The sequence below is a fragment of the Myotis brandtii genome, unplaced genomic scaffold (assembly GCF_000412655.1).
Source record: "Myotis brandtii unplaced genomic scaffold, ASM41265v1 scaffold125, whole genome shotgun sequence".
Lineage (NCBI taxonomy): Eukaryota > Metazoa > Chordata > Mammalia > Chiroptera > Vespertilionidae > Myotis > Myotis brandtii.
In genome coordinates this window covers 14,022,446-14,033,745 of record NW_005354385.1, presented here as the reverse complement: position 1 = coordinate 14,033,745, position 11,300 = coordinate 14,022,446, and the positions used below count along the sequence as shown (strand labels likewise).

The 11,300-nt window shown below is 36.6% G+C and overlaps 1 protein-coding gene across 8 annotated transcripts in view; it reads right to left on the bottom strand.

Moving 5' to 3' along the window:
* The window catches only part of SLC4A10 (solute carrier family 4, sodium bicarbonate transporter, member 10), a 225,985-nt gene that overhangs the window by 68,067 nt on the left and 146,618 nt on the right, over positions 1-11,300 (bottom strand). For all 8 annotated transcript variants that reach the window (XM_005859367.2, XM_014534129.1, XM_014534131.1 and 5 more), the window contains 4 exons: positions 6,917-7,017; positions 2,611-2,785; positions 1,895-2,028; positions 1,252-1,497 (listed from right to left, as the gene is read on the bottom strand). In XM_005859367.2, coding sequence (XP_005859429.1) covers positions 1,252-1,497; positions 1,895-2,028; positions 2,611-2,785; positions 6,917-7,017 — 656 coding nt within the window. The remainder of the gene's footprint in view (positions 1-1,251; positions 1,498-1,894; positions 2,029-2,610; positions 2,786-6,916; positions 7,018-11,300) is intronic.

Below are 11,300 nucleotides of genomic sequence, written 5' to 3'. Positions count from 1 at the left end.
AAGAGATTGGACAATAATCGTGCACCTATGGATGAGGACAGTGGGTGGGGAGTGAGGGCGGAGGGTGGGGTGGGAACTGGGTGGAGGGGAGTTATGGTGGGAAAAAAGAGGAACCAATGTAATAATCTGAACAATAAAGATTTAATTATTTAAAAAAAAGAAGTAAAAATTAATAATTACAAAAACATCATGGGATGTTAAGTACAGCATGGGGAATATAGTCAATAATATTCTAACAACTACATATGGTGCCAGTTAGGTACTTGAAATATTAAGGGAATTACTTTGTAAAGTAAATGATTGTCTAACCACTGTGCTGTAAAGCTGAAGCTAATACAAAATATTGAATATAAATTCTAATTAAAAATTAATAAATAAATTTAAAATCATGTTATTTTTAGCCCTATCACTACATCTTTCTTTACAAAATTATACATTGCATTATTTTAGTCTAATTTCAACAATTTAAAATTATTCTAATAACAAAAAAGGTAATAAATCTTCAAAACATTTGAGGCCATATCTAAGCAGTTAGTAAGAGCACTGGTGGTTGATGCAGAGGATATAACTGCCCCATAAAAACATATTGCTTCAAATGCTTGCTATATAAAAATGTACACACAAATACAACAAAAATATTCAAATTAAATACAAGAAAGGGCAAATATAATGTCCATATACAGCAGCGGTTCTCAACCTGTGGGTCGCGACCTCTTTGGGGGTTGAATGACTCTTTCACAGGGGTCGCCTAAGACCATCAGAAAACACATATATAATTACATATTGTTTTTGTGATTAATCACTATGCTTTAATTATGTTCAATTTGTAACAATGAAATTGGGGGTCACCAAAACAGGAAGCACATAGAACCCCAAACAAAAGGAATCCAAAGAGGACCACACCAAGACACATCATAATTAAAATGCCAAGAGCAAAAGACAAAGAGAGTATCCTAAAAGCCTATATAGCAAAATTGGCCTTGGTTCACTATATACTTAATAGGGAATTCCTGACAAATAAAACTCCAAAAAAGATATTCTAGGCAGAGTTGTGATATTGTTAACATAAGTATCTGATGAGTGGCTCATTAGATGACTTTTAAAATCCAGTTCCACTTTGAGAGTGCAGGATTTAGGTCATGAATCAATTTAAGGCGCCTATCTGCTGAGTAAGTTCCTCATATTTCTTATAACAATAGCAATATTTGTTAAGAGGAAAGTCTCACAGCCAACAGGGGAAATAGTACTTACGAGTATTGTGTTAGCAGTTCCAAATCATTATGCATGTTGATTGGATATGCTTCACTGAGTTCAAACAACTTCTCTAGGGCTTCATAAATGAAAATGATGCAAATAAGAGAAGCAAAAGCTTCTTCAGTAAACCGGGTGATATAGCAAACAAGGGAGCTTGCATCAGTGGCCACAAGTATGATGCATAGTGTTGCAGTCCAAAGTCCAATACTGGCTCTGAGAGAGAGGTATGACAGCTCATATTCTCTAGGAGGAGACAAGGAATAGCAGAAAAAAGGTCATTTTACAGCTTGCCACCATTTTAAACAGATGGAAATAAGGCCAATTCATGAAGTGAAAGTAAATAGCTTCACATCCCATGAGTATCCAAACTCAAGACTTTGTCTAAAGGGAACACTAAGGGGATAAAACTAACAGGGGCTCTCAGGGTTGAAAACTGAATATAATTTTTTACAAACATCACAAAACATTATACACAGATCTTTTTGTTTTCCTTTATTTTCGTGGAGAGGCAAAAATGGCACACTGAATCAAATCAGCCACTTCCACCTCTCCCAGCAGACCTCAAACGTGATGTTGGGAGAAGAATGCATACAGTAGAGAAATAGAAAGGGGCTAAGAGCCAAACGTATATAACACTTACTTGCAAAATTTAAATAAAATCTTTTCAAACACCAACACTGGTCCTGTACTGCCTAATATGGTAAGAGGCTGTCCACCAAAGAGAGAGTAGGCTATCCCAGTCATGGATGCTCCAAAGAGAGATTCAATTGCACTCTGTGTAGAGATATAAATTATTTCATTATCTAAGCTATACAGGTACCCACTATAACTGGGGAGAAATGTTTAAAATACAAGGGCATAGTATTTTTCCTTTGTAATGAAAATCCTAGCAACCTGGGGCAAGATGTGGATAGGAGAATAAAAAACGATGCAGGCAGTCGGCCAAAAATAAATGGTAGTGAATAGGGATGTGTCTTCTCCACCTTCCTTACCTTGCTTTTCTTTTGCTCACTAAAAGTTTACACACTTTGTGATATGTGAATGGACAGAAGCATGGCTTATATACATGGTAATGGATCTCTTGTGAGGGAAGAACCACAGCCTAAAACTAGCCTAGGATGGAGGCCAGAGATGAGATCAGAAGCTTGTGTAAGACTCAGAAGTAACTGTTTTGAGATATTCCCACTCCCAGATTACCAGTTCCACTACCATCCAGGAAATTCATATGAAGTTATCTGCCAGACCAAACATCAAATACCTCCTCAAAAAGGAATCCAAAATTAAACGCTCACTTATCTAACTGGGAATCTTAAAAATGGATTAATTTGAAAGCTCAGAGAAAAGCATAATACGTACTATACGACCTTCAGTGGCTTCTCCCAGCAGTCCTCCAAATGTGATGACAGGAGACATACACGCGCAGTAGAGAAACAGAAAAGATGCTAAGCACTGCAGGCTGAAAGCATCTCTGAAGTCACTCCAGAAGTATGGAGCTTTTCTTTTGATATCTAAAATAAGTCCCCCAAAAATCCTAAGACAGGGGGGAGACACAACAGTGAAATCCAAATATAAAAGACATAGAAAGCAAAATGCCATTAGCTTTGCTGCCAGGTCCCAGTATAGGTTTTCCATCAGCTGAGATGAGACCCAAGATGAACCTGCTACATTGCATTATCATGATCTACAGCAGTGGTTCTCAACCTTCCTAATGCCGCGACCCTTTAATACAGTTCCTCATGTTGTGGTAACCCCCAACCATAAAATTATTTTTGTTGCTACTTCATAACTATAATTTTGCTACTGTTATGAATCGTAATGTAAATATCTGATATGCAGGATGTATTTTCATTGTTACAAATTGAACATAATTAAAGCATTGTGATTAATCACAAAAACAATATGTAATTATATATGTGTTTTCCGATGGTCTTAGGCGACCCCTGTGAAAGGGTCATTCGACCCCCAAAGGGGTCGCGACCCACAGGTTGGCGACCCACAGGTTGAGAACCGCTGATCTACAGTGATGGCTTTGTACCACTGTTTCCTCAATGCCTAGCCAAATATTATATCAACGGTCAATAAATAAACAACAACAACAAAAAAAACAGGTTCTCTCAAACAAGGTCAGAGTTGTTCATCAGTTCAATTTCAAATAATGAGATTTAGAATTACTCCAAAATTTCTGTGCCATTTCTACATCAACCTACTCTTAATCTCAGGGCTGCTACTTGCAATTGTTGGCAGTATTTTTTGATTGTTTGCATTTTGTTTAGCTAGCAGAATATGCCAGAGGGAGGGTAAACTAGTTAGCTATTCTCTCTGCCAAACACACATAACACCTTCCCCAGATGTTGTTCCAGGCAGGCATCTAAATGGCCTTTGAATGAGACAGATAGCTTCCACAGTCGTTTTCAATGTTAGGCAAAGGCAACTAGGAGGAGGACCTTATAACCATAAAGTTGAACCCATTATTGCCTAAATATATTCCAATTTCTGTCATTCACAAGACAATAATAACCTTACTTGGTATAAATTCATTTTTTAAAATATATTCAAAGCCAAACTGAACACTTGAAAGAGCCTTGGAGGGTGGGGGGAGACAGTATTAAATTGTGATATGCTGCCTAAAATTTGAAGACTAAATGTTTTTGATCTATTAGGAATTAGAATACTAATGAGCAGATATTCTCATTTTTTGAACATTTAGTAATCACATGTAGACTTAACACTTGACTACTGAAACTTCTTTGTGCTCCATGGAATAAAGATACCATATTAAAATTAATAAGACTGCCCTAACCGGTTTGGCTCAGTGGATAGAGTGTTGGCCTGCAGACTGAAGGTTCCCAGGTTTGATTCCGGTCAAGGGCATGTATTAATCTCATAACCAGCTAACATAAGCACGTCACTGAAGCAGATATTGTCCAAGCTGACCTTTATAACTTCCTGCAAACCGAATAAAAAGGAAGCAGGACAGTAAGAGTATAACACATTTATTTCTCAAGCCTTCCAGAGGATTCATTTTAAGGACAGTCTGGGCTGGAATATTAGACTATAATCAAACCCACTGTAGCCCTTGAAGACTCAGTTTTGAATGAGTTGTTCTTCCTGTGGGCACTAGTGATAAGATGCTATCTGGCTCCAAGATGCTCCAATATATTGGATAAAGTGCAGCTAATTTTAGTCTTTCTTGTTGCATATTACATACCATGAACTGGCTAAGGCACTGTGTTAAGAAAGTAATGTCTATTCAGAGGGTATGCTTGCTACATCTCACTCACATATATGTGAATTATGCTCTCCTTTTCCTCTATCCTCATTAATCCTCTAGTTTTCCAAACTTTCTCAGTAAAGCACATTCAAGCCTCAGTCTGGGATTAATATTAGAGCCAGAATAAATCCAGATCAATGCTCAGAAAGATCATCTTATCAAAAAGATTTCAGCCCTAACCAGTTTGGCTCAGTGGATAGAGCATCGGCCTGCGGACTGAAGGGTCCCAGGGTGGATTCTGGTCAAGGGTATGTACCTTGATTGCGGGCACATCCCCAGTAGGGAGTGTGCAGGAGGCAGCTGATCGATGTTTCTCTCTCATCGATGTTTCTAACTCTCTATCCCTCTCTCTTCTTCTCTGTAAAAAATCAATAAAATATATTTTAAAAAATAAAAATAAATAAAATTAATAAGACTATGGTTAAGTTACTACATAAAGGTTAAAAAAAATACCTATTACATTCCAATATATTGCCAGTATGCTGAATACATTTAAATTATGGAAAAATATTAAACTTTTATTATTTCTTTTCTAAATAGAAATATTAATTTGTAATCTAATAATAACCTCAAAAATGACTGTGCACTTGAGAAATAAAGTTACTTTGCCTTTTAAAATGTACATCTTCAGTATAACTGAAAATTATGAGTATTATTTTTAATTTCCTTGATCTGACCCAATAGTAACATATTAGTAACTTTATCACTATTATGTGAGTGATAGAATCACTATGTTTTCCCAGTGATTACTTCCATCAAAGGGATATGAAGTAGGAGAAGTTGAGAGAGTAAATTTTAAATTGGAAATAAAAAGGACATTTGAAACTCAGAAACTCTTGCAGAGAACCTGTGAAGTTCAAACACACAAAAATCATTTTAAGTTCCTCTACCTGTGTTTTGTAAAACAAATACATATTATTTTTATTTGGGGGGGGAGTCATTTCTGAATAATCTGTTAACTTGTCAAAGTCACAATTCAAGGTAGATTTAATTTATTAGTCTATTCATTTATTTATAATTTATATCCCACCTAACCCCCAAAAAGAATTTGAGGTGGTTATGAAATATTAATTAGTAGTTAATATTTATAGGTTTGATAGTACTTTCTATTAGACCATTGTACTTATTAGAGCATACATTAGTCTACATAGCTCTTATATTACTATGTAATAAATGTGCTTTTAGCAGCAAAAATCTAAATCCGGAAATGGGAGGTCATTACAGAGAACAGTGCAAGAGCAGCCCAGATGGACACCAGCAACTCCAGGCGAGCAGATGAGTAATGGATACTTCAAGCCATGTCAGCAACAGAATCTGTGGAAGAACTCTGGAGAAGCGAAGACACCGGATATGGGTGACCTGGGAGGATTTAGGAAGCAGTAAGGAAAAGTGAACTTTGAAAAAAGTCTAAGCTATGTGGCACGTTATACCTGAGAGAGAGAAAAATATAACCACCAAAAATAAAAAGGCAGCATTTGAAAATATGAAAGCAAACAGAAGGAGTAACAATGCTTCTAGTAAAGGGAAAAGGAAAAAATTGTTTGAACCATCTCAAATTAGATATGGAGCCTGAGGAAGACATTAAAGGACATTTCCTCAGAGACAAACAGAGATCAAGGGAAAGAACAGAGGAGAATTAAAATGCACAGAGTTTTAGAAACTGGAAAGTCAGCTTAGAAAACACAGTGAAAGCCGTTCCGGAAATGGCCTTGAGGGGAAGGGAGCACCAATCCTGCAAAGCCTTTGCAATGGCCTTCAATTATAATGGAGGCTGTGTGCACATATTCTCTGAAGAGAGACCCACCCAAGGGTTTCTGATTTTCTGCTCACACATTGCTTGGAGACAGACAAGCTGTCAAAAAACCATAAAGAACCATTTTAAGAAATAAATTGAAGCTTTCATCTCGTCAAAAATGTGTGATTAGAAAAATAAATCTTATAGCTCTTTCAAATTACGACTGTAAAAGTAAAAAATGCTATTATATACATCCTAGTTGCATGTAACGAGATAGAGTCTACAAGACTGTGCTCTTGGTGTTTATTTTTATTTTTATCTTAAACTTGAAGCTTTCAACGGGTTGTTTTGGAAGGGGCAACTGACAGTTTTCTTATTCATTCTAAGAATCTGTGAATGCATTTTATACACAGCAAAATGAAAGACTGGGTAAGTTAAAATGGAATGATGCAAACACTGTTCTGACTTAATAGTAATGGCAATCATTGGTAACTACAGAGAAATAAAATTAATTGGCATTTTTACCCCCTCCCCTTCCCCCAAGAATTCGCATTCAAAGTATTTTTAAAAATGAGATCTCAAAGCAGCAATTCCTAACACGCAAGAACGGTATGTCATTTGGTCTTCGAAGTCCCACACAGGTGCTTCTCACTAACCTTCCTGTTCGCTGGAGTTCAGGTCCACTATGTCCTCCGTGGGGCTCTGCTTCCCCATGAGCTGCTGTTCCGTTTGGCACAGCAGGAGTCTTCCTCTTCTCCTGTTGGAAGTGTTTTATTTTTTAAATATCAGGTGCTAGTTATAAATACCCAAACCAATAATAATAATTTGTTTCCCTTGAGACAATCTGCAGAATAGCTAAGACCCAGACATCATTACTTATTTGCTGCAGGACCTCCAGCAAGTTATCTAGTTTCCTAAAGCTTTACACCCATTAATGTGCCCGTGAGAATTAAGTGGGTTTTGGGCATTTATTCATTCTTTCATGTCATAGTTATTGAGTACCTAGTGAGTGTATTTATGGTTATGGATACTAGAGATGCAAAGGTGTGCGAGAAAAAGCATTCTATTAGTGAAGACAAATAATTAACCTATAATGTCAGGTAGAGATAAAGCTCTGAAGTTAGAGAAAGAGACAGAGAGACCAGGGCCAGGGTAGGTTGGGATGAGGTGGTGTTAATATGGTGTTAGTATGCCTGGCATAGTTCAACTGTTCAATAAACATTAACTATTATCATTAGCTGTTTTTAAACTATTTTCCTCTTTGATTCTGGCTATCTTCCTATTCTAAGAATGATTAATTATATGGTCCTTTCTTACTCATATAGAGATCCAAGACTATTGAGCCAATGACAAATTAACTGAGGTTTATTCAAGTGCTATTTTCCCATAGGTCTCTTCCACCTACTTTTGTCAGTGACAGATTTTTGAAAATCATAAAAATCCTATCTATTGGTGATTTTAGAGCACATCAATATATTCAAAAGTGCCTAAAGAATTGTAAAAAGTATGCTAAGTGGTTTAATTAAAATGTTTACATGACTGCCATTCCAAAATCATGTAAACATGTTCTTCATGTTTAGTGTGAAGTGAATTATCAAAGGATCTGATATACAATGGACATTTAGATAAAATAGCACAGGGTTAAAACATGAGAAAAATAGGTTCTGAAATGCACAAAATATAGGAAAGTTTGTTGTTTAATATTTTTACAATTTCCCGGAAACATGAATAGATACAATGAACTGAAGTGAAAAGATAAAAGAAAGGATTCCTGTCAACTAATAAAGGAAATGCCTTTACTGGTAAATAATTAGCATACGTTAGTCAAGGGCTTTAAGAGTAACCCTCAGCCCTGGCCAAATGACTCAGTTGGTCGGAGTATCTTCCTGATGTGCCAAGGCTGCAGGTTAGAGCCCCAGTCAGGGCACATGCAAGAATCAACCAATGGATGCATAGATAAATGGAACAATGAATTGATTTCTCTCTCTCTCTCTCTCTCTCTCTCTCTTTATCACCTATCTCCTTCTAAAATCATTTTTTTTAAAGTGACCCTCAACCACCTAGGAAAACATTTTTTAGCTTCCATAGTCTCAGAAAGCAAGTGATATTATTCAGTCTTCTGTGGAAGTATCCTTTACTAGGTAAGTTAACTCATTGTTTTACAATGGAAAAGGCTATACACCAATAAGGCAATGATAAACTATGAAGAATATTTGCCAGTCTAAAGAGCCCTTCCCTCAAGAAGTGTTCCTTTGTAGTAAGGGGGGGCGGGGGGAATGTGTTTGAAAAGAGAAGTGTATATGAATAATATCAATGAATATTCTGAGAAATAATACAGAAAATATTTTTGTTCAGAAACACACATATTTTGATGTTTTAAAACAAGTCAATTGTTGAGCAGATTTGACTACTCGAATTATACAATCTATTAATTCAAACAATAAATTCTTATTGAGAGTCAATTTGTGTCAGGTACTAGGCCCCACCACTGTTCAACCAGTGGACAAATCAGGCCTGTGGAGCTTGCATTCTAATAGGGAAGGCAAACAATAAACAAATAAATTAATTAATTCTACCATGTGTTGATGGATTAAAAGCTATGGAAAAGTGAAAATTTACAGCAGAGTAAGGGGGGCGGGCGTAGGTACAGGGTGGGTGTTTAGAGGAGGGAGAAGCAATTATAAATACCGTGGTCAGGCAGGATCAGTGATAAAGTGTCATCTAAGAAAAACTTGAGGGAGTCAGGGAGTTGTCCATGACAATAACTGGGGGATATTCACGTAGAAAGAACAGCCAGTGGGACAGTCTTAAGGCAGCAGAGTGGCTATGGGGTTTAAAGAATGAGGAGCAAGCAGGCCAATGGAGTTGGAGAGGAGTAAACAAGGAAGAAAGTGGTAGGGGATGACTCCTGAGAGGTAAAGGGAGGACAGATTGTGTAGGTTTAATAAACCATCATAAGTATTTGGCTTTTATTCTCAGTGAAATGAGGAACTTGTGCAGGATTTTGAGGAAAGGAGTAGTATGATCTAACTTGCAGTCACGCTGGCTACTATGTTGAGAACAGATTCTAGGGGCCAAGGGTAGAAACAAGACCAGTTAGGAGGCTGTTTCAGTAATCCAAAAGTATTATGATGGCAGCCTGAAATGCAGTGGTAGCAGTCGTAATAGCAGGAAATTGTTTCATTCTGGATAGATATCGAAGGCAATGCCGAAAGCATTTTCCGGCGGACTAGAAATCGGGTATAAGAAAAAATAGTAAAATGTTTGGCTTGATCAACTGTAAATGTGAAGCTAGTCCTATCAAGATGGGAAGGTGCTGATGGAACAGAATTTAAGAGAAGATCAGTTTCTTATTTCCTTCAGGAAGCGTTATATTGACTTTTCTCATAGAAATACAAAGATGTGTACAGAAATAAGATAATCCACAATTCACTTCAAACTTTAGGACATGTTAAGTTTTATATATCTAAAAGACACCCAAGAGGAGACACACAATAGGCATTTGGATAAAGAACTCTCAAGTTCAAGGTGAAATATAAATTTGGGAGAAGATTTAAAGCTATAAAATTGGAAGATAGTACCAAGAGAATGAGTATAGATAGGGGACAGGATATGACAAAGGACTGAGTCCTGCATCACTTCAACATAAAGAAATCAAAGAGAAGAGAAGAAACCAGAAAAGAAGACTGGGAAGGAGTAAAAACCAGAGTGTGGTAAGGTACAAAGAAAATCAAGAGTGTGGTGTTTTGGAGCCAAACAAAGAAAGTATATCAAAGAGTTATCAGCTCTGCCAAATGCTGATGATTAATAGTCTAAATAACATGCAGACTGAGGCTGACCATGACCTTTTGCATTGTAGAGATATTTGATAGCCTTCATGCAATTTTAGCGAAGGGATGGAAGCAAAAGACTTATTTGAGTAGGTTTAAGAGAGAATTGGAGGAGAGGAATTGGAGGCAGGTAGTACAGAAAACTTTTCTGTGGCATTTAGTTGCAGTGGTAGCAATATTAACAATTCTTTTTTTAAGATATGAAAATTAATTATGTTGTATGCTAATAGATAATACAGAGCAAAAGAAATTATGAGACGGAAGAAAAAAGGAGAATTGGTAGATATGTCTTTGAGTAGGTGTGTGAAGAGATGGGATCTAGTGCACAGGTAGGAGGCTGACTTCGGATAATTCATCAATAGTATGATATGGGAGGCAGAGTGTGTGGGTGCAGATGCTGGTAGATGGATAGCTGGGGTGGTGTGAGTCTGTGGAAATTGTCTTTTAATCATTTCATATTTCTCAGGAAAGTACAAAGCAAGTCAACATCTAAGAGTGAAGGTCAGAAAGGATGTGACGATGGTTTGAGGAGAGAAAACAGGTGTGAAATGTCATCTAGAGAGATTGATTGGACTATGAACTTGCAACATTAAGGGCCCACTTGAGGTATGTAGTCAAGAATTATGTGAGATCAGTCAGAGTAATTACATGTTTTCCTTCAGCCACACTCACCTGTACCAAGGCAGGCACAGACTAAAGAGCTGAATTCACACAGGGTTGTAGTTTTGACAAGCAAGTAAATGGCATGAGAGGAAAGCAAAGAAATTGAGGGTATACAAAAGGGGGTGATTATAATGACTGATACAAGTTCTAATGATATTTTCAGGGTTATCACTTGAGGTGACTGGTTATTCTTCTCTTAACCGAAAGGAAAAAATACCTAAAATTCCATTATTTATACATTTCAAAAGAATAACAATGGTGGAAATTATCTCATGGGGGGAAGTATTATTTGAACAAGTCTGAAGTCAGAGTATTTAATGTTCTTCATTTTGTTTCATCTCATAAAAGAAAACATAGTTTCATAGTATGTTATTCAATTTCAACATACATTAAAAATACTAATGTAAAGAAGCATATAGCTTATCTCTAATTCAAATTCATTATACAAAACGGTGTTGTCTAAAATGATAGCCACTAAAAATATGTGGCTATTTAAATTTAAGTAAATTTAAGTTTAAAATTCAGTTCCTCAGTTGCAGTAGGCACA